The 23,000-nt window shown below is 46.3% G+C and overlaps 1 protein-coding gene across 1 annotated transcript; it reads left to right on the plus strand.

Moving 5' to 3' along the window:
- Positions 1 to 10,626: 10,626 nt before the first annotated feature.
- Positions 10,627 to 22,637, plus strand: Rhog (ras homolog family member G). The gene is made up of 2 exons (XM_059269856.1): positions 10,627 to 10,725; positions 21,447 to 22,637. Exon 2 carries the CDS (start codon positions 21,515 to 21,517, stop codon positions 22,088 to 22,090), a length of 576 nt encoding a protein of 191 aa, XP_059125839.1. The 5' UTR covers positions 10,627 to 10,725; positions 21,447 to 21,514; the 3' UTR covers positions 22,091 to 22,637.
- Positions 22,638 to 23,000: the final 363 nt, after the last annotated feature.

Consider the following 23,000-nt stretch of genomic DNA (forward strand, 5'->3'; position numbering starts at 1 on the left):
TGGTGTGTGACTTCTAAGCAAGTCACTTAGCCTCCCTGGCCTTGATCTCCCTCTGGCCTTAGCTTTTCCTCTGAAAAAGGAAGGGTTCCATAGAGCTCAGATGAGCTAAAGCTGTACGGGAGCTCCCACCTGAAATCTCAGTACTTGAAAGGCTGATAGAGCAGAATGGCTATCAGTTCAAGACCAACATGTCCTGTAGAGTGAATTCCAGGCCAGCCTGGTCACAGAGTAAGGTTCTGTCTAAAAAAAGTAGATGATTTAATGTATATAAAGCAATCAGAATAGTGTCTAGCATAATACGCTCAATAAATATTGACTTTATAAAGAACATCAGAGCCATTAAAGAATTACACCAAGATCAACTACGTATGTTAGGTATTATAATGTACTCATTGATCCCGGTACTCAGGAGGTAGAGGCAAGAGGATAAGGAGTTCATGTTCATCCTTAGCTACAGAATGAATAGGAGGCCACATGAAACCCAGTCTCAGAAACTAAACAACAAAATGGACTAAATTTACAGGTATCGAATCATCCTAATGATAATGTTGAGAACAGATTGAAGAAGTAGAAGCTAGACCGGGGAGGTAGCCAGGCAGACGTGCACAGAAAACCCAGCTCACCTTATCACACTTGAATTTAATTATTGTTTACGTGTATGAGTGTTTTGCCTGCATGTGTGTCTATGCACTACCTGTGTGCCTGGTACCTGTGACCTGTGGAGGCCAGAAGAGGGCATCTGACCCCTGAAGCTGGAGTTACAGGTGGTTCTGAGCCACCTTGTGGGTTCTGGGAACAAAACCTGAGGCCTCTGCAGGTGCAGTAAGGATACTGAGTCATCTCTCCTTACCTTCTTATTAGATGGGTGAACTTGAGCAGAACCTGAGGAATAGGTATGATTGAGCAATACTGGAGTAATAGAAAGGATCTAGATTTGTGATGTATTGGGTGTTCAGGTAAGGCATCAAGATTGATCATGATTAATTAATGGCTGTGACTTTGGAAAGCACTTTTTAAATTTTTTAAAGATTAAATTGTGGTGGAGTGTTTTGTTTTGTTTTTTTTGTTGTTGTTGTTTGGTTTTTTTGTTGTTGTGGTTGTTGTTGTTGTTGTAGAGCCAAGACCATCCTTCATTTGTTATATAGCCAAAAATGAATCGGTCTCCCTGGCTCCACCTCCTAAACACTTACTTGTATGTGCCATCATGCCCAGCTGGTAGACACTATTGTAGGCTAGATGTTACGTTAAACACACTGCATCCAATTATCCCTTCAACTAGTTGTCACTGAGCCAGACAATGAGAATACAGCACTAGGTAAAATAAACATAAGTTACTGCCCCGTTGAGCATGGGGCAGAATTAACACCCAGAGTAATCTGATGATGTCACATAATTCTGATTCATTTTATAAAGGTTTAAATTAAGACTCTGCTATTTTCCTTCATGGAGGCTGTGTTTTTAATCTATAAAATGAAGGGAGATATTGCCTGCCTCAGGGAGTTCTTACATAGATTTAAAAAGTGTGACACATATCTAAGTTATGCTAAAACTGTAACCTTTTCAGGGACGCATAGAAAGTAAATGACAAAGATGAAAAGTAGAGGAGACAGGGCATGGTGGCACTCACATTTGATCCTGACACTCGGGCTACAGAAGGTGGGTCTCTGCACAAAAACAGGGAGGAGACAGGGAATACTGAATTATTTAGACCTCTATACAGTTGAATTGTTCCTGAAGAAGAGGAATTTCTCAAAAAGGGATTATGCCAGGTGACCTGGGTACCACCCATCTGAAAAATGCAAAGGTGTTCTGTCGGAGAAACAGGATGACTATTGTTCTAGCTGCCTGGAAGGAAGGAGTCTCCTGGAGAACCGGGCATGATCATTGTACCCACTCCCTCCATCTACTGCATTCCTCAAGAGAGTCAAAAAACTGTGACCTGAGCTTTGTTTGTCACTTCCCTTGTTACTTCCCTCTGCTGTGCCCCGTCCTTGCTATCAAAGCCCACAAAATAGGACAAGGAATTTGTCTTTAGCAAGATGGATAAAGAAAAGGAATGAAGAGACTGTCTACTTCTCAGGCAGGCTGAGAAAGGCCAAGGGATCAAGAGGAGCGCAGAGAAAGCTGAGTTCCCTGAAGCCACATCAGGAATGAAGGAGAATTTAGATTTCAGGTTAGCCAGTAGGGGTAAAGCAGTTAGCCAGTAGACTAAAGCTCAGAACACCCTGCCGGCTACTGGTAAACCACAGGAGTTGGAGTTTACTGGGGACTAGGGGTGGGAAGACCTGTTTGGGAAACCAGCAGAGCTCAAGTGAGATCATCCAGGATATTTTTCCTCCCCTGTCTCTGGACCCTTCAATTTGAGGGGTACTAAAGTCAACTCTAGCATTTTGACTTAAGAAATAGAGAAAGTGGTTGTGGTGGGGGGCTTGAAAATGTCACTGGCGTACGGAAATCAATGCTTATTTGATGTACCAATGGCCAATTTGCCATTCCACAAGTATGCTCTACTTCATCTGCACAATCCATCAAGACATTTGTCATTCACATCTTAAATGAAACAAGCCACTGGGTGGTGGTGGTGCACGCCTTTAATCCCAGTACTCCAGAGGCAGAGGCAGGCAGAGCTCTATGAGTTCAAGGCCAGCCTGGTCTACAGAATGAGTTCCAAGACAGCCAGGGCTATACAGAGAAACCCTGTCTCGAATAATTAATTAATTAATTAAATAGATGAAACAATGACTCAGAAAGTAAATCTGTGGTGTACTCTTACAATACTCTGATTTGTGTAATACTTGCTGAAGATTTCTCTCTCTCTTTCTGAAACAGGATTTCACTATGTAGCCTTAGCTGTCCTGAAACTCTCTAAGTTAGACCAAGTTAGCCTCCAACTTAGATATCTGCCTGCTTAAGATGTCTTTTATTAGTTTATTATTGTTGATATTATTATTATTATCATTATTATTTTGGTTTTTTGAGACAGGGTTTCTCTGTGTAGCTTTGGAGCCTGTCCTGGAACTCACTCTGTGGACCAGGATGGCCTTGAACTCACAGAGATCTGCCTGCCTCTGCCTCCTGAGTATTGGGATTAAAGGTGTGTACCACCACTACCTGACTTATTATTTTATTTTATATTTATTTTTTACTTTATATGTACGAATGTGTTTGCCTGCATGTGTACCATGTATATGACTGGTACCTTCAGAGTTCAAAAACAGCATTAGATCCCCTGGAATTGGAGTTAGAAATGGTTGTGAGAACCTGGGTCCTCTGCAAGGGCAACAAGTACTCTTAACTGCTAAGCTGTAATGGGTCCTTCTCTGTCCCACCAGTCAGCTCCCAAATAACAACACAGAGACTTATTATTAATTATGAAAGCTCAGCCTTAGCTTAGGCTTGTCCCACTAGCTCTTATAACTTAAATTAACCCATTTATATTAATCTACATTTTGCCTCATGGCTTTTTACCTTATCTCCATACTGCTCATCCTGCTTCCTCTGTGTGTCTCACTTCTCCTGAGTTGCCTAGATTCCTCCTCCTCTTTCTCTCTCTACCTGGAAGTCCTGCCTATACCTCCTGCCTAGCTATTGGCCATTCAGAACTTTATTAAGCCAATCACAGCAATATATCTTCAAACAGTGTAAAAATATCTCACAACATTCCCCCCTTTTTGTCTAAATAAAAAGGAAAGGTTTTTAACTCTAACATAATAAGACTATATACAATAAGAATAATTATCAGGTAAGAATTACATTCACAATGTCCATTAGTATTGTCAAATTCAAAGAAAATACTCCATTATCTATCCTATCTTGGTGAGTCCAAAGTTTTATACCTGATTTACTTTCTATCCTAACTTGTATAACCAACCAAAAACTATCTTTTTAGACTTCAAAACATGTTTTTAGATAAATAATTTAAGCTTTTATGTCTCTCAACCTTATATACTTTATACCTCTTTTGTGAGTTTATTTTCTAAATTTAGTAACAAGGAAAACTGTAACTATAACTATCAAGTCTTTAGTCCCATCAAAGACCCAAGAAGGATATAATATTATCTGACTAAACAGGAAATACAGAGCAATCAACTTCTAAAACTAAGAAATGACACAGACATCTGCCTGACTGAACAGTCACCCCAAGGTTCCTCTGCAACGCTGGAGCATCCATCTTTGGCCTACAGGTCTAGAATATCTGACAGACTTTATGTGAAGCAGGAATTTGGAAGAACTCTTCTACCTTGTCTTGGCAGAGTTCAGCAGTTGCTTTCTTTTGTGTCCTGCTTATCCAATTTGGACAGCATACTGCCAGCAGTTGAGAAAAGATCAGTTTCATGTCCAAATAGCTAGCTTGCCACATTGAAAGCAAACTCCATATGGAGATTCTTTGATGCCCATCATCCTTTTTTGAAGTAAATTGGTGCTGCCAGGAACAGACATGTCTCACATCATAAAAAGCCTTATGTTATTAAAACATTTTAAATGCTATATTCTATAGGTCTCTAAAGTGTTTGAAAACTACCTATCTATCTAAAATATATCTCTGTTTAACCTTGAAAATATACCTAACATGACTACAAGTTTGACCACTATAGATGACTAATGACTAACCTATATTTCTTAATTATACATTACATTTTTAAATGAGCTGCATAGGTACAAAACCTTAAGCAAGAGTAGAAACATATATACAGTATGTTCTAACAAAAATAACTTTAAATTTGTATCAATATACAAAAATCCATGCCAATGTAAACTATTTGAGATTAATAGTTGTTTTTTTAGTTTAAAGTAGATTCAATAATCTACCCTTTTATTCTATCCTTTCCATATTCCACCCTTTTCTTTTTTCAGAAAGAGATTTTTGAATCCAACCTTCCCTACATAGTTTCCTCCCTTACCATGACCAGTAACAACTTGTAACTAACTCCCCTAAATGATGAAAAACATTCATAACCCACCAAACAACCAAAAACTACCCACCCCACCTTTTGGGAATGTGGCTGTCATATTCTTAAAACTTCCTGTTGTCTGGGGGCAATAGCATCTTTAGGTGACCCTGAGAAAATTGGGATAATGGTCAAATCCTAGGAGAGCTAGCTGTATTATTTTTTGTTTAGTCTCTGTGTGATGGGAAAGTGTAGAGCTTGAAATCTTGGCTGGGTAGTCTATGAGGCTGGATCATCTCAGCTAGCAGCTTTGAAGTTGTTCAGGATGCAGAATTTTGAGGAAACTGCAACAGAGACATTTTGAGAGGCTGGGTCATCTGTGCTACTTGTCTTCATTGTTATCTGGTCCTTTTTTTTGAAAATACATAAACTTTTAAATATAACATATATATCTGTATTAACACAAGTATGGAACATGTGGTGTGCACAAGTCAGCTAAAGATGGGCTTTTTTTGTTGTTGTTGTTCTATGTTTGAGCAGGTAAAAGGCATCTGTCAACTTTAGAAGTCCATTTGTACTGTATATCCAAACATCTGTCCATGCCATATGAAAAGATGGCATGTAATAATAAATCATGAGGACTCTGTAACCAACAAGATTTATTATGTCCCATCCAGTCTCAGAGCTGTTCCCATGTCAAGGGATCAGCATATGTGTTATCTGTCTTGTAGTTTTTCTAGGTTTATTTCTTTATGTCTGTAGCCAAAATTTTCAGGGAGTCTTCCCCAATCAAATCTGGTCTCTATTAATTTTGAAGGAATCCATAGTCTTTCATTTCCTGTGGAAACAAAAGTATAACCTCTCCCCCAGTACAATACAGTTTCTGAATTCCATTTTAAAGTTAAGATATCCGTAAAGTATCTAGCCTGGTTTATTCAGCCGTTCCTTTTACAATCCCATGTCTTCCAGCAGCTGCCATTTGTTCATCAGCATTCAAAAAATTCAAAGTCAACACAACACCATACAGGGTCCAGACTCCCTGTGTATTTCCCATCTTTACATGGCTTATTCTTTGTATATTACTTTACTCTTTCTTTAAAGACTTTACTTAGTTATTTTTAAACTATTTTTCCTACAACTGCCTATACTCATTTTCTTTTCTTTCTTATGCACCCATGAACATTGTAACCTGTTTAAATTTTTTTGTTGTTGTTCTGGACCTGTTTTACTGTGCACCTGTAGTGTTCTGTGATCACGTGAGCCAAACTTCAACTACTAAGCAGCAACTAGGCCCTCTGCTGTGGGGCTCTGGTGGTTGGCTCTGCCGCCTCCTTGGGTCTGTGAAAGCCCAGTGTTAAGCCCATGGGCCTGGCTGAGAGCTGTGATTAACTGGGAGCTGTGTTTAACTGCCCCAGTTCTAGGGAGTTGGTGCCTGTACCACCCAGGCATTTTTTACTTAGCTTGTTTCTATTTAGCATGCTGGCTGCTCAAGTGCTCTGCTGCACAGCAGCACCTCTTAAAGGAGCCATATTTTTTTTTTCCCGCTTTCTCAGGTTCTATGTGGAAATTCAGGCCTCACACTGAGGCCCATATATAACAAGTCTTTCTCTGTCCCACCAGCCAGCTCCCAAATAACAACACAAAGACATTATTAATTAGGAAAGCTCAGCCTTAGCTTAGGCTTGTCTCACTAACTCTTAAAACTCAAATTAACCCTTTATATGTAGCAAGAATTCTAATTGGTTTTAGTAATAAAAACCCAGAGTCAGATATAGGGGTAAATTCCAAAAGATCAGAGAGACGAAAGAGCAAGCTACAGCCACCACCTCTTACCTTGCCAACTCCTCAGCCTGAAAGAGAGTGAGCTCCTGTCTCCTCCTGTGTTATAGTCCTCTCTCCACCCAGCCATATCACTTCCTGTCTCCATCTCCCGAGTGCTGGGATCAAAGGTGTGTGCCACCACTTTTTGGCTCTATTTCTCTTTTAGATTGGATCAATCTTGTGTAGCCCAGGGTGGCCTTGAACTCACAGAGATCCGTCTGTGTCTGCCTCCCAAGTACTGGGTTTAAAGGTTTGTGTTACCACTGCCTGGCCTTTATGGCTAACTAGTGGCTTAGCTCTGCACTCTGATCTTCAGGCAAGCTTTATTTGTTAGATCACAAACAAAATATCACCACATTTCCCCCTTTTTGTCTAAAATAAAGAAGGTTATAACTAATATAAGAAAAACTATGTACAATAAATACAATAACTAGATATAATATATATAGGCAATAAACACATCAACAATGTCTAGTCCATTTGCATTTGACAAATTCAGAGAAAGTATTCTATTATCTATCCTGTCTTGGTGAGTCCAAAGTCTTGTACTGAATTCACTTTGTATCCTAACTTACATTACCACCTAAAACTATCTTTTGATGTCTCTCAACCTTTTACACTTTATACCTCTTTAGTGAATTTCTTTTTTGAAATTTTGAAATTCTTTTTTGAGTTTGGACAAGAAAAACTATAACTATCTAGTCTTGAACTCCCTCAGAGACCCAAGAAGGAAATAATATTACCTGAGTAAACAGGAAGTGTAAGCAAGCAACTTCTAAAAAATGTGAGAAATGACAGAAACAGCTGGCTGCCTGGACAGTCACCCAAGGTTTCTCTGCAATGTTGGGGTATCCATTTTGGCCTACAGGCCTAGCATATCTGACAGAATTTTCTGTGAAGCAAGTTTTTATGAAGGGCCTTCCTGCCTTGTCTTGGCAAACTTCAGCAGTCCTTTCTTTTGCATCCTGCTTGTCCCATTTGGACAGCAATATATCTTTACACAGTGTACAAATATCCTACAAGAGTCCAGGAGCTCAAGGTCAGCCTCAGCTAATTAGGAACTAGAGCCTCACTATAGGAAACAAACAACAAAACCTTCCCTATGTCCTCTCACTTCTGAATATCCAGGTTCTGTGGGTATCCTTGTCTCTCAGTTGTTTATAAGCTGTAACACGTACTACTAGCACAGACTCATCTGATTGGGGAAAGCTCATGAAAGACTAAGAAAATGAATACGGGATGAACATTCTTCAGTTTAACATTCTACTCCTCCAAGAAGCCTTTCCAGCATGCCTTTAATCCCAACACTTGGGAGGCAGAGGCAGGTGGATCTCTGTGAGTTTGAGGCCAGCCTGGTCTATATAGTGAGTTCCAGGACAGCCAGAGCTACACAAAAGTCTTGTCTCAAAAAAAAAAAAAAAAAAAAAAAAAAAAAGCCTTTCCAGATGGATCCACCATTCTGCCTATTCCCTTCTTCTGGCTTTATTGACTCTTCTCACATTTGTGACACACAGCAGTTCCAAATCACCTGGGTGCCAATGACTCTATACATATTAGTCATTTATTGAAGCAATTTCATTCCACAGATGTCTACTGAACACAGGTGTGTGCTCAGACCTGCCTGTGCCAGGCCCAGTGGGTGGACCCAGAGATGAATCAGACACAACCTCAAAGGACTTAACAGTTGGTAGAGGAGACAGACATTAGACACAGATACAATTTACTAGAACTCAAAACAGGATGACCTAAGTGATATTAAAGAACTATGAGCAATATGCTATATGCATAAACCTCAATTACTTAATTATTATTCTTGAGAGTGCATCACAGAAGGTCAGAGCTGAAGGGTATCATCTATTTCAACCCCTTGTTTTCCAGCAGGGGAACCTGAGATTCAGAAATGGGTAAGGACACGGTGTAAAATCTTCCTAGTCTGACTTGTAGACTTCAAGGTCATCTGGAATCCAGTCCTGGGAATTTTTCCTCCTCTTCTGTTAGCTTCAAATCCAATAATCCCATATCCCATCAAACAGATATCTGGGAAAGTGCTCCCTCCTGGTCTAAGGTGAGGCAAACCCAAGACATTGAGCACTCCGGAGGCAGAGTATGATCCCAGGCTGCCAACCCAGTCTTTCAATCTACTGTACTGAATGCTCTTACCACTCTGTTGCTACCACTATACCCTGCAATTGATTCTAAAATACACATGCCATTGTTTGTGGTGTTAGGGTACAGGCCTAAGCAATCTACCACTGAGCAATAGTCGAATTTTCAAATATTTTTTCAGATTTTTTTGTTTTGTTTTTCTGAAACAGGGTTGCGTGTATAGCCTTGGCTGTCGGGGAACCAGCTCTGTAGACCAGGCTGGCCTCACACTCACAGAGATCCACCTGCCTCTGCTTCCCAAGTGTTGGGATTAAAGGCATGAGCCACCATGCCTGGCTAGGGCTTTTTTTTTTTTTTTTTAAAGGTCTCATAGAGCCCAGACTAGACTCGAACTTCTGAACCTCCTGTCCTCACCTCCTGAATCCTAAGATTATAAGTGTGTGCTACCACACCTAGCTTGGAACATATTATTATTAACGGCTTCATCAAAACCACCCGAATGTAAGGTACACTTCAGAACCCTGTTATTTCTAGGACTCACAAACCTCTTTCCATGCATCAGTTCTGCCCTCCCAAATTTCCCCTAACCCCTTCTGTTCTCCTCTCCCCACAGGGAGGAATTTGTCTCAAGGACTAAAGGAGAGGAAGAAGGTCCAAAAGCCATCGGAACAGGTTTCTGAAGGATCTCAGAACTCGCTTTCAATCACTCAGTCATTGAGCAGCTGGAATCTGATTGTCTTAACTTCACTTTCTTAAAGTAGCACGGACACCTATTCTGTTATTTTCACATCCTCGGGGTGGAGAATTTTTTTGTTGATTTTATAAAAAAAAAAAAAAAAAAAAAAAAGAATTGGTACTTGGAAAGGTTAAAGTATTTTGTCAGAACTGATTCTCTTTATTTGGATGGGTTGTCCATCTCGTGCCGTTTCCACTGCATCTAGCGGAGCTCTGCACGTGGTAGGGCACCCAGAAAGTTAAAAGAACCAAGAACGTGGATTCTCCAGTCAAAGCTCCGCGCCAAGGCCTGGGGTAGAGGCACCAGGGGGCGCCCACGAGTCCGTCCACTCGCCTGTCTCTAGGGCCCAAGCCGGACCTCAGGTCTGGGTGCGGTCCTACCGCTCCAAGCAGCTGCGCGCCAGGCCGAATTTGGGGAACAAGAGGAGCCCCACGTCTTCCCACGCCCCGCCCCCTCCCCAGAGCCCCGCGGAGCCGCGAGGTGCGGAACCACGACGCGACATCCTGTTTTTGGGGCCCGCGCAGCTCCGCCTGCGTCTCTGCTGATCGTGTCTTTTCCCGGGGTGCTGACGGCAGCTGCCCTTCCCCCCAGTCTCCCCACCCTCCCTAGGGGTCTGGGACCTTCCCACTGCTGAATCACCACCACCCGGCGCTCTCCCAAGGCTCAGGGCAGGGGTGGGGACTGCCCCAGCATGACCCATTCGGGCTAACCCCTAACCAGCCACGGCTACCTCTAGATCCCCGCGCTGAGCGGAAGGCATTTCTCAGCCTTCCCGCGGGAGTGAGATACCAGGAAGAGAACCAATGCCTGGTGCCTAGCTTAGGGCCTCTGTAGGGTGGGATGCCAAGTGAAAGCGGGGAGACCTGACCTTGAGAGGCCAGGCTCGAGGGGCCTCGGGGGCCACAGGGCGAAGGGTGGAGGGAAACAGGGGGTGCGGGACTGCGGTGGAGGGCAAAGCTTGCAGAAGCCCGCGGGTAGGAGGGTGGGGGCGAGAGGCCGCCGACTTCCTGGTCCGCCCCGCCCCGGCCGGCCCGCCCCCGCGCCCCGCCCCGCCCGGGCCCGCCGGCCCGTCCCCCACCCCCCCACTTCCTCCGGCCTCCAGCTCTCACTTCCTTCTTGAGCCCAGAGCCGCCGCCGCCGCCCCCAGCTCCCCCGTCGCGGGGAGGGCACCAGGTGAGGCCCGGCCCGGGCCGGTGGGCAGGGGTCCTGGGAAGAGGAGCGCGGCCGGCTGGGACTGGCTGGGCGCTCGGGAGCCGGGAAGTTTGCAGGAGGGGGGCCTCGGGCGGGAGGTTCTCGTTCACAGCAAGTTGGGCGGGCGCGGCAGGCCGGGCGGGGACAGCGGCCACCTCGAGTCGATCGCTGATGGCTGGGTTGAGGGTGGGATCCGGGGGACAGCGCGGGATCCCGAGAGCCGCGAGGGATCGCTGAGATCCGAGCCGTGAGAGACTCGGAAGTGGGAAAGCGCTGAGCTGTGAGGATGGGACTCTGCGGTGGGGTGCCTTCAAAAGTTGTGGGGGGTGCTCAATAGTGTGTGAAAGGAGAGGGCCTCTGGCTTAGAGAAGGCGCGCTCTCTGCCCTGCAGTTGTGACATTTGTGAGGCTGAGAGGGGGGCGGTGTCTGGGGCCTCTGAAGCCTGAGAAGGCAGAGAAAGGTTTCACCCGGGAAGGTCCGAGCCAGTCTATAGCTACACTGTTGCTGCAGCCCTCTGGAGGGCCGGGTGGGGGAATCCCCGCTCCTTCTCTGGATTTTTCTGAGCCGACCTCCTTATCTCTGTGCCATGCAACAGGTATTTCGTGAACATGTCTGTTGTGTCTAACTGACTCAATCTGGCCTTGCTTTTTTGAGGATAAACTGAGGGAGGGAAAGGTCTCGATACCAACAGTCACTGACAACGTATAGGACTTTGAGAGGCAGCTGGGAGTGCTGCCTTTCGGGAATGATTGAGAACTGCCTCTTAGTCTTCGCTCTCCCCTGAATTCCACATGCTGCCTTCCTCCACTCTTCTTAGTGTCTACCACATCCATCTTCTTCGGTCTCTTTCCCCGCAACCACATAGATATACCTAGGCCCTGATCTCACACTTAACCCTGCCCTGCTGGTTTCTCCTCGGTTCTCTGCGGCCCCCCCCTCCCCCATCTCTTCCCAGCCTCTGGCTAACACACACATATCCCCCTTTTGTTTCCATTTTCCCTGCTGCCCTCGTTTGTCTCCTTCCTTGTGTCCCGATCTTTAGCTTTGGTGTCAGAAACTGCTTTAGACTTGAGTTTGAGAGCCCATTCACACTTCCTTAGCTTAGAGATGCAGGCTGCAGCCTCCCAATGATGGAGATGATTAAAGGGCTGGAAACGTGCACACACGAGTAAACATGCAAGTTCTGGTGTGTCAACACCTTTATCTCTTAGAGACAAAATAACTGCCCTCAGCCTTGAGAAGGCCCAGAGCAGAAGCCAGCAGAATGAGGGGAACCTGCCGTGAGTGGGTGACGGTGTGGTTAGGCAGAGGGAAGCAGTGTGTAGCAGTCGGAGTAGGGTGACACAAGAATAAGACCAGTGAGAAAGGCCATGGGAAATCAAAACTACCCTGATTGTTAGGTGCTCACCGAAGAATCCAGCCTAGGAGTTGGGGGACTAGCCTGAAGGGCCTGGTCTCCCAGCACTTGCTGGTTCCAACCAGTGGGGAGAATGGGGTGGGCTATTTGGTGTGACAAGAAAAGGAGGGGGCAAAAGGAAGATTCTGGAGGGAAAACTTCAGTCCCAACTGGCTTTAAATTTTTGATTAGGAATGGGATATAAGAAAAAGGGATTTGTCCCTCTTCCCTGCAGCTTTCTGGGGACTGCAGAGGTTGGGTACTTGCATTTTCTGGTGTGTGTCAGAGCCTTGCCGGGGACTTCTGACCCTTCTGTCTTTAAGCATCCTTGATATTTGCTTCTTACCTAGGACTCTGTTCCCTCTCTGTAAGGAATTTCTCCAAAGTCTAACATAGTCTGTCCTGGCCCTGTAAGTTCTTGTCTGCATTCTCGAGCCCCTTCCTCAGCCTTCGGAGTGCATGCTCAGGGATTTTGTCTGTCTCTACCTCCTCTGCTCTTCTGTATTAACTGCTCTCCATGAGAATAAAAGAGAAGTGGAGGGGAGCAAGTGCCACAATTGGAGGATCTTCCAGCAAAGCTAAATTTAAGAGCTGGGCTCCTTCCCTTTCCTATCCTCTTACCACTCACAGTTGTCCCTCTCCCATCCATTCTTTCTTCCTCTAGTCCTGCCCTTCTCCACCTGTCTTTCCTACTCTCGTGTCTGGGAGGTACAGAGGTTTGGCCCCACGGAGGAAATCCCAGGGATCTGTATTAAATCCCAGCTCAGGAAAGGATGTGCATACAGCACATTTTCTCAGCATCACAGCTCAATAAAAATCCTCAGGAGCCCTGATTCCTAGCCTGACAAACCAGTACTTATTTTAGTATTCTGTATAACTAAGCAACCCACAGGGCTCTGAGGGCAAAGAGAGGATGGAAGTAACAGGGTTTTTTTTCTTAGGCAAGGTCTGGCTCCATTGGAAGTTTAAACTAATTGCAAGAAAAATATGATCAGGATGGGAGGGATCTAAGTGGAAAAATACCATGGGTGGGGGGCTACCTAGGGAGCTGGTGTGGAGGCTTTGGCTATAGAAGTGTGGCTAAGGTAATATGAGAAGAAGTGGCAGGGTGACATTGTTACATGTACATGTCACCTGCTTAAGCAATCTGGGCTTTGGAGAGTTGCTTTGGGGGAGCTGTTAAGGCAGATGAGGTATCTGATAGGAGCTTATAGGGGGTTATGAGCAGGAAGATAGGAGAGGTTGTGGTCATACAGGCAGGTGTTAAGATACTGGGGTGATAGTAGCTGGAGAACCTGGAATAAGAAGGATACCTTGGTACAGACTGAAAGCCGCTTCCCTTCACGTACAGTGTCAATCCATCAGTGGGAAGGTTTGTAGGGGTCTGTGAGAAGATCTTCAAAGGGAAACCAAAGACAAAGCCTGGGCCACCTCCCCAGATCAGACTGGTTTTCCTGTCCAGGGTCCAGCTTCCTCTTTTGTCCTCATCTCACATTGGGGGGAGGGCATGTCCCCAGGAGCTAAAGGCCAGAGGAGGAGCTTCTCGGCTAGGGCAGGACCAGGGTGGCTGGCTGTGCAGTAGGATGTTAGTGATAAACCATGAGCACTCCAAGATGGGCCAGGGGCTAGGGAGGCTTGGGGATTTAAACACAAAAGGATGCAGACAGATGTCAACCTGACTCTTTTGGCTCACTTATTTATTTATTTTAGATTTGTTTTTGGACATGGGTGTTTTGCCTACATGTGTGTATGTGTTCCACATCCATGTGGTACATCTAGGTGTTAAATCCCCTGGACTGGAACTCTATGGATTTGTGAGCCACTCTGTGGGTGCTGGGAATCAAATCTGGGTCCTCTGCAAGAACAAGTGCTCTTAAACCTACTAAGCCATCTCTCTAGCCCTCTGGCGCATTACTAAGAAGCAAACAATGCTAAGGCCATCTTGAATGAAGTCAAAGGTCAGACTAACAGTCTTCACCTTCTCTGCTTTGTGAGAGTAACATCAGGCCAAAGGTTCAGGAGATCCAGATCCTTACTCTTTCTTGGCTCTATTTCAACATTAGGTTGCAAGCCAGGCCTGGTGGTATACACACACCTTTATCCCAGTGCTTGGGAGGCAGAAGTCAGCCTGGTCTACATATCAAGTTCCAAGCCAGCCAGGGTGATATAGTGAGACCCTGTCTAAAAAAAAAAAAAAAAAAAAAAAAAAAAGCTCACAACAAAAAACCAATTTGCATTTTTCAATACGTCCAAAGGGCACAGTGAACACTGATAGGTTTGACTGACTGTCCCTCCTCTAAGAGATAGAGCAGTGCCTCAGACTCAGCCTTCCTGTCTTACCAGCCTTGATCTCTCCAGGGCAGAACTGTCGCTCCTTATGCAAAGTACAAAGATTGCTATGGGTTGAGAGATAAGAAGGCAGTGATGCTGGAATTTTGTTGCGGGACTCCAGGATGGGGGTGTTATACCCTGGCCTCTGCCCAGTGCTGTACCCACTGACAGTGGAAAATAGATGCGGAGTTTCCTCCCTGGTGTTTTTTTTCCTTTGTGGAAACCCCCTCAGACCTTGCATGGCACACTGAAAGGACTAGGAAGCCCTGGGTTTCTCTGTGTTTTTAAGTAAGGGAGTCAGGATTGCCAGGTTGGCACCCACAGGCTCCTGTGAAGTGAGCAAAAGCAAAGGAAGTGCCACTTCACAAGCCTTTCATGGGGCCCAGAGAGTGCTGAGCTGCTAGGCGGGGAGAAGCCAGTGTGTGAGCCTTCCTCTGTGCTGCTGGGTGGGGGAGGGGCAGCTTGGCTCCCCAAGCTGGCGCTGTCCTGTCTCTGGAGCTCACCCTTTGTGGAACACCCTGGGTGTTGGGGTGAGCATGGGACAGACTTAGTAGAGCTGTCTGAACCTTCCTCTGTCCTCTGCTGCAATTGTCTTCTTTCTTCCTCCTTTGCAATCCCTAGTAAGTAGCATCAACTCTCCGCTCTTGCCCTACCTACAATAGTGCAAAATCCTTTCTCCAGGAGCCCAGAGATGGAGAGTGAGAAAAAGAGGAGAGTCCCTCGGTATGGCATTTTGGTTTTTTGTTGTTGTTGTTGTTGTTGTTTTATTTTTCGAGACAGGATTTCTTTCTCTGTGTAGCCCTGGCTGTCCTGGAACTCACTTTGAAGACCAGGCTGGCCTCCAACTCAGAGATTTGCCTGTTTCTGCTGGTATTAAAGGCATGAGCTCAGGGTTTTGTTGTTTTGTTTTGTTTTGTTTTTTAAGGCTGAGAACTAGGTTCTCTTAGGCTTTTCCCTGCTGATGCTGAGAAGGGGAAGAAAGAGCCTCAGCCCTTGGCCTGGTCCCAGTCCCACACTGACCTCATGTCTCCCCTAGCTTCCTCCTCCCAGCCCAGCTGCAGGCAGCTGCAGCCCCAGTGTGAGCCTCCTTGTGCCACCTCTCCTCTGTCCTCCCTTCGGAACAAACAAAAACAAACAAACAAGCTTGCAGGGCCCTGTCCCTGGCTTGGTTGTCTTCGGCCAACCAAGTCCAGTCCTAAGCCTCTCTTCTACTTTTTCTTCCCATTTTCTGCAGCCCCTCTGAGTTACCATTGCTTGACCTCTCACGCTCGTAGCTGAGAACAGAGCAATCTAGCTTGTGGGTTCATTACCCCAACTTTCTGTTTCTCTGTGTGAGGAAGAAGTTGGCTACCTTTGTCCAGTGTCTCTTGGACATAGAGGCTTTCCTTGTTCCCAGTCTCAATGTCAGGATTGATGGGGGGTGGGGGAGCGTTGTATATCACTCTGCAACTTTTGCTCAGCCTTGTGCTGGGCTTCTGCAAATAAACAGGCTTCCGTCCCCACAAATCATCCAGATCATACTGGGAAAGGTTGTCTGAAGAAGGTGGGAAACAGAACCGAGCCCAGAGGACAGGAAGAATCTGAAGGGGTGCACAACACTTGTGGGAGATGAGCTCTTGTGTGCAAAGAGGGGCAGATTGAGCTCACTGTTTGTTTTTTACTGACAGCGCCATGTGCTATGCTCAGGGAGTCAGAAATCAGGCAGGACTTTGCCCTCTAGGCTTTCCCAGTCTAAGGACAAGAGATAAGATTCTGATTGGCTCCATATGAAATAGACAGGGACTAGACATTGGATCAGTGAAATCACTTGTGACACATGGATTATGTACAGAAACTTTATTTTTATTATTATTGTTGTTTTGGTTTTTTGGGTTTGTTTTTTTTTTTTTTTTTTTTTTTTGGTTTTTCAAGACAAGGTTTTTCTGTCACACTGGCTGTCCTGGAACTCGCTCGGTAGACCTGCCTGCCTCTGCTTCCCAAGTGCTGGGATTTAAGGCAAGCGCTACCACCGCTGCTGCCGCCGGCACCACTACCACTACCTAGCTTGTACAGAACATTCTAGGAGTAGGTGGCAGTAGTGCTTGTCCCTGCTAATGTTGCTTGTGTTTTGGGGTACAGACTGTGGAGGTCTCTTTGCAAAGGACAGGGTAGTGTAGTCAGAGGTAAGGTTTGGAATGTGTGTTGTCGGTAGGTAGCCGGAGGGTTAAAGAGGTGTTGGAGAGGTGGCTTAGAAGGCTGTAGGATTACACGTACCCATCTTTTAGAGCCCGTGCTTCCCCTCCCCCACTCCCAGTTGGGACACTTCCCCTGCTCTAACTGCCACAGAGATCAGGCAATCAGGCAAACATCAGTACTTCCTTTTCCTCCCCATTCTGGGCCTGCTTGGGACACACCCCAAGGCCAGGGCCCACTGGATGCAAGCTGGACTCCAGGGACCATACTCATCCTGATAGGCTCCATCCTCCTGCCCCATGGGCTATGGTCCCACACTAACCCATCTAGATCCATTTCAAGGTAATTAGTGAGGTTTTTTTTGGGGGGGGGGGCTGTCATTCTCCACTAAAACTCAGCATTGTAGTATTGTTGGCTGGGGCAGGCTTGAGTGGGGGGTCCAGCCTATTCTTCATGATAAAGGCTGGCCCAGCACATCAAAAGGCAGTGGTTGTACACTCCTGTACTCAGAGCTTTTCTGTGGTTGAGGTGACAGAAAACCAGCCTGCTGTTTAAGGGGATATCTGTCACTTATGTGTAGAGAAGGAGATTCACATGGAGCCAAAGCAGAGTTACAAGGGGTGACCATGCTATGGAAACGCAAATAATTCAGTAGCTTTATGGCATGGTGAGATTTAGGCTAGGCCTTGAAGAATCAGGAGGATTTGAGTGGGAAAGGGAGTAGCGGCAGAAAGAAAAACAAGCATAAAATCTGAGATAGAAGAATAGCCAGGACTTGCCAGGTGTGCTGGCACACACCTTTAATCCCAGCACTCCGGAGGCGGAGGCAAGTGGATCTTTGTGAGTTCGAGGCTAGCCAGGCTATGCAGTGAAACCCTGTCTTAAAAAAGGTGGGGAGAGGGGCGTGGAGGAGAGACCAGATTTGCTTTACAGACCCTTTTGGAGCAAGGAGCTAGGAACTCATACTAAGTGCCCTATATCATGCACATATGGTATATCAATGCACTTAGCCTTTATAGCAGCCCCGTGAGACAGTACTACTGTGGCTGAATTTGAGAGATAAGGAAATTGAAGATTACAGAGGCAATTCATCCTAAATCCAGGGTCACAAAACTAGTGACCTAATCCTAGCAAAGCCTTTCATCCCTCGAGTCCATATGCACACCCAGGATGCTTACATGTGAGTAGCAGCTTTGGCTTACTCCTCCCTATTTAAACTAGGATTTAAGTCCAGGCCTGTTTGATTCTAAAGCCCCTCTTACATTATTATCAACTTTGAATGACACAGAGTCCAGGCATGATCTGAATGAGTTAAATTGGGTATAGAAACCTAGAACATGCCAGGCAGTGGTGGCACACTCCTTTAGTCCCAGCACTTGGGAGGCAGAGCCAGGCGGATCTCTGTGAGTTCGAGGCCAGCCTGGTCTACAGAGCGAGATCCAGGAAAGGCACCAAAACTACACAGAGAAACCCTGTCTCAAAAAAACAAACAAACAAAAAAACGTAGAACAAGTTGCTGTCATTTGCTAATAAATAGATCTTCAAACATCAATTATTTATTTATTAAACCAAGTTTGATTCTTTTTTAGATTATATTTATTACTAGGGAATAGAATTCTGGAGATTGAATGGACCTACATATACTAGGCAAGTGCATACCACTGAGTCACATCCCAGTCATAATCAAAATCCAGTCCTAGATACTGGCCTCCTACAGCACTGACAGTCTTTTCTTCCGGTTTGATATAAGTTAGAGAAGCCTGTGGTGTATAGTGTAGTAGGCAAGGGAAACTTATCTGACCCACTTCAGCCAAAAAATTTCAGAGAAAAGAACTGCCAGAGAGCTAGAGATAAGAGCTTAATGGTAGAGCACCAGTCTAGCTTATGTGGGGCTCTAGCTTCAATCCTTGGTAGAGCTAACAACAGCAACAACAAAAAGATAATAATACTAAAATAAAGGGGGAAAGAGAGGAGAGTTGTATTGGGAGAGGGTGAAGGTTTGCACTGGAAGTAAATAGGGAGGAGTAAGCCAAAGCTGCTACTCACACGTAAGCATCCTGGGCCGTGCATATGGACTCAGGAGTGAAAGGCTTTGCTCTGTCACTGCCTGTGTGCACCGTACACAAATGTATATTTGCTGTCATGCTGCGTCCCCACGAGGCCAGGAAGGCAAGTGTTACGACTCTTGCTCTACAGATGAAGAAACTGAGGCTGTGGTAAAGGAAGTGACTCATTTGTTCAAGGCTCCACGGTTAGCAGGGAGCCATGTGATACAATGAAGAAAACTTACAGAGGATTTTGGATCGCAGAACTGAGTTTGTGTCCCGGCCCCCATACTCTAAGTAGCTGTGTGAGGCTGGACTACTTCAACAGCTCTGAGTTTGGTTTCTTTGTAAAATAGAAGTTCTACCAGTAGGTCTTGGGGAGGATCAGGTAACATGATACCATGCCATCTGTAAAGTCTTGTACCGTACAAGTGTTTCATTGAGGGTCAAGGTCAGCAGGTGAGCCCAGTAGGTCAGATTCGGGTATCTAGTGCTCTTGATCACACACCACACCTTGTTTTGGACACTAACTCATTCATAATCCTTTTCCGGTGTCAGGCCCTCTTCCCTCGCCAGCCCGGAAGCTCTTCTCCCTCCCCACTCCTGAGGGCTGACTTACTGATCGCTGGTGATAACCACCTCCCTGGAGAGTCTGTTGTGCTTTCGGCCCTCGGGCCTTGTGACTGCTGGCCAGAAGTTCCTCCTTGCCTTCCTGCCTTCCTGCCCGTGTCGGTTCTTTGCTGGACTTGGAGGGTCTTAGTCTTTTTGGTTTTTTTGGTTTTTTTAAGACAAGGTTTCTCGGTGTAGCTTTGGACCTGTCCTGGAACTCGATCTGTAGACCAGACTGGCCTCGAACTCACGGAGATCCGCCTGCCTCTGCCTTCAGAGTGGGACTGAAGGCGTGTGCCACCACCTCCAGTGAGGTGTCCTACCTCTGCTTAGTCCCCTTCTGTGTTGTTCTGAAGATTTCAGGCCCAGGAGTGAAATGCCAGGACTCAAATAATGCAGTGGACACACGAATGACCCCTACCTGAGGCTTTTTTAGCTATTTTTTTAAAGTTAGTATATAATAAAATAGATTTCATTATGAAGTTTTCCTATGTGTGCATCATATTTATCATTATACTTTGCTCATAGTCCCCCCTCTCTCCACACTGACGTCCTTCCTCTTCCCAGATAGTTCCCCTTCTGCTTTCATGTCACACACACACGCACATGCACGCGCGCGCGCGCGCGCGCGCGCACACACACACACATATTTAAATCTGATATATATTTAAATTTAGATTTTACATATGAGAGAAAGCATGCAATATGTTTTCCTCCTTAAGTAAGCCTGTCAGTTTTTGTTTTTGTTTTGAGACAGGGTTTTACTATATATCTTTGGCTGGCCTAGAACTCACTAGGTAGACTAGGTTGGTCTCAAACTTGCAGTAATCCTCCTGCCTCTGCTGCCTGAGTGCTGGGATTATAGGTAAACACGCCACACTCAGCTGTGTGTGTGTGTGTCGGTATGTGCGTTTCGCATGCGTGCCAGTTTCCTCAGAGGCCAGAGGCATAGGCTCTGGAGTTACAGGCAATTGTGGAGCTGTTCACAGGGGATGCTGGGAATTGAACTCAGGTCTTCAAAGCAGTACCTGCTCTTAACTGCTGAGCCATCTCTCCAGCCCTGTCACAGACCTTTTACCTTCATTTCTTGGAAAGAAAAACAGGCCCAGAGGGGATAAGTGCCTCGTGCTTGGCTGCGGCAAGGCAGAGCTGAGGTAGAACTTACTCTCTGGTCTTCCAGTCTGAGGTTCTTTCTACTGCCCCAGAGGGCCTTTATTTACATTACTACCCATTCCGAGGGTCTATCTGAAGATCCAAAGGTTGAAAACATACTCATATAAATCAGATGGGAATCCTGTTAATGGGAACATGAGAAGTAGCCTCATCAAGTAATACCATTTCCCTCCCAGCTGGTCCTAGAAGAAGCTGCAGCCTGGGAGAGAACCAGTGCCAATGCTTGGGTCCATTGCAGCCCACTTCCCAACAAGGGGTCCCCCACTACCATCATTCACACTGTCTTTAATTTTGAGGCTTTGGATCAGATATTGACTAGTGAGAGGAGCCCATATGTAGTAGATGACCCTTGTAGTAGCAGACCCTTGTATTGAGGAAGAATAAAAATAGCTAGCATTCATTAACCAGGTACTATCCTCAATTTTTTTTTTTTTTGGTTTGGTTTTTTGTTGTTGTTTTTGTTTTGTTTTTCCAGACAAGGTTTCCTCTGTAGCTTTGGAGCCTGTCTTGGAACTCACTCTATAGACCAAGCTGGCCTCGAACTCACAGAGATCTGCCTGCCTCTGCCTCCCGAGTGCTAGGATTAAAGGCGTGCGCTGCCACCACCACCACCCGGCGTTCAATGTTTTAAATGTAATAACTAATCCATACAGTAAGTATGTGGAGTCGATATTATACTCATTTAGCAGATAAGAAAACTGAGGTTCAGAGGAGTGGTTTGTCCACTGTCATTGCTAGAAACAGCAGTTGGACTGGGGTTTGATCTTAGGCTGGTACTAGAGCTCATATAATGCTGCAGCTTTGCAGCATCTTGCTCAATACCTCTTCCTTGTTTCTAATGTTTGTCTTGATGAGATTTGGGGATGACGTCAGGATAACTGAGAGCAAGAAGTGGCTTTTCTCTGTATGTCTTCATCTTTTCTTCTCAATAGGGACAGGTCTCCTAAATCAAGAATGTCCCTCTCATCTCTCCGTAGGTTACTACTTCCAGTGGGGTCCAGAAGAGCGGGGAGGCACCGCCTCCACTGTGACAGCTTTACACACAATGCAGAGCATCAAGTGTGTGGTGGTGGGTGATGGGGCTGTGGGCAAGACGTGCCTTCTCATCTGCTATACGACTAATGCCTTCCCCAAGGAATACATCCCCACGGTGTTCGACAATTACAGCGCCCAGAGTGCAGTTGACGGGCGCACGGTGAATCTGAACCTGTGGGACACTGCGGGCCAGGAGGAATACGACCGCCTCCGCACCCTTTCCTACCCCCAGACCAACGTCTTTGTCATCTGTTTCTCCATTGCCAGCCCACCCTCCTATGAAAATGTGAGGCACAAGTGGCATCCAGAGGTGTGTCACCACTGCCCTGATGTGCCTATCCTCCTGGTGGGCACCAAGAAGGACCTGAGAGCCCAGCCTGATACCTTACGGCGCCTCAAGGAGCAGGGTCAAGCGCCGATCACACCGCAGCAGGGCCAGGCGCTGGCCAAGCAGATCCATGCTGTGCGCTACCTCGAGTGCTCGGCACTGCAGCAGGACGGCGTCAAGGAGGTGTTTGCCGAGGCTGTCCGGGCAGTGCTCAACCCAACTCCGATAAAGCGTGGGCGGTCCTGCATCCTCTTGTGACCCTGGCACTCAGCTTGGAGGCCACCCCATGTCCCCGCACCAGTTGTGCCTTGGCGCCTTGTCTGCCCCCAGCTGTGCCTTAAGGACTAATTCTGGCACCCCTTCCCAGGGGACTCCCTGAATGCCTTTTATTCCTTAAGGAGGTACACAGGGAAAGGGGCTTTGGGCCCCACCCCACTCTGCTTGGGAATACCAAGTATTCCATGAGTTCACCCAAGCCAGGTTGACCTTTCCAAGAGGCCAACCCAGTGCTACCCTCCATTTCCTGCTACTGACCAGTTCATCCAGCTTTCCACAAAGTTGCTGCCTATTGTGGTGCCTCCTGTCAGGTTAGGGGCTCTAACCTCTCTGCCTTTGCTCTTGGAGTAGGCTCTCCAAGATATTCTCTCCCTCCCTCAGGGGAGGAGCCACAGAACCCTGAGAAGAAAACTGCCCTAACCTGCCCCATGTGCCCAGGCCTCATGCGTCTGCTGACTGACTCAGGCCCCGTGCTCCTGGGGGCCTTTCCTACCCCCATCAGCATCAATAAAACCTCCTGTCTCCAGTGGCCCCGGCTCCTCCCTATGTGCTGGGCATTAGCGGGTGGGCATGAGCTAGGGCTCCCCAGAGACTGGGAACCTTTTGTTTCCTCTAAGAGGGGATAGAAGACAGTAGGCTTCATTGTGGTTCCCTACCACCACCCCTCAATTTCCCTAACAAAGCTCTGGGGCCCAGCCACAGATGCCATAGAAGACTAGGATGCAAAGCTTGAGGAAAAGACTTCCTGGTCAAGGCTCCAAAGTGGGGCGTTGAAAGCCATGAGTCTAAAGACATGTGCTTCAGTCATACATCTGAGTTGTCCCCTCATGCCTACAAGGAGACAGATCTTTACTGGCAGGATCATAGCCCAAACCAGGCCTCTGCTTCAACT

Source organism: Peromyscus eremicus, chromosome 1, assembly GCF_949786415.1.
Source record: "Peromyscus eremicus chromosome 1, PerEre_H2_v1, whole genome shotgun sequence".
NCBI lineage: Eukaryota > Metazoa > Chordata > Mammalia > Rodentia > Cricetidae > Peromyscus > Peromyscus eremicus.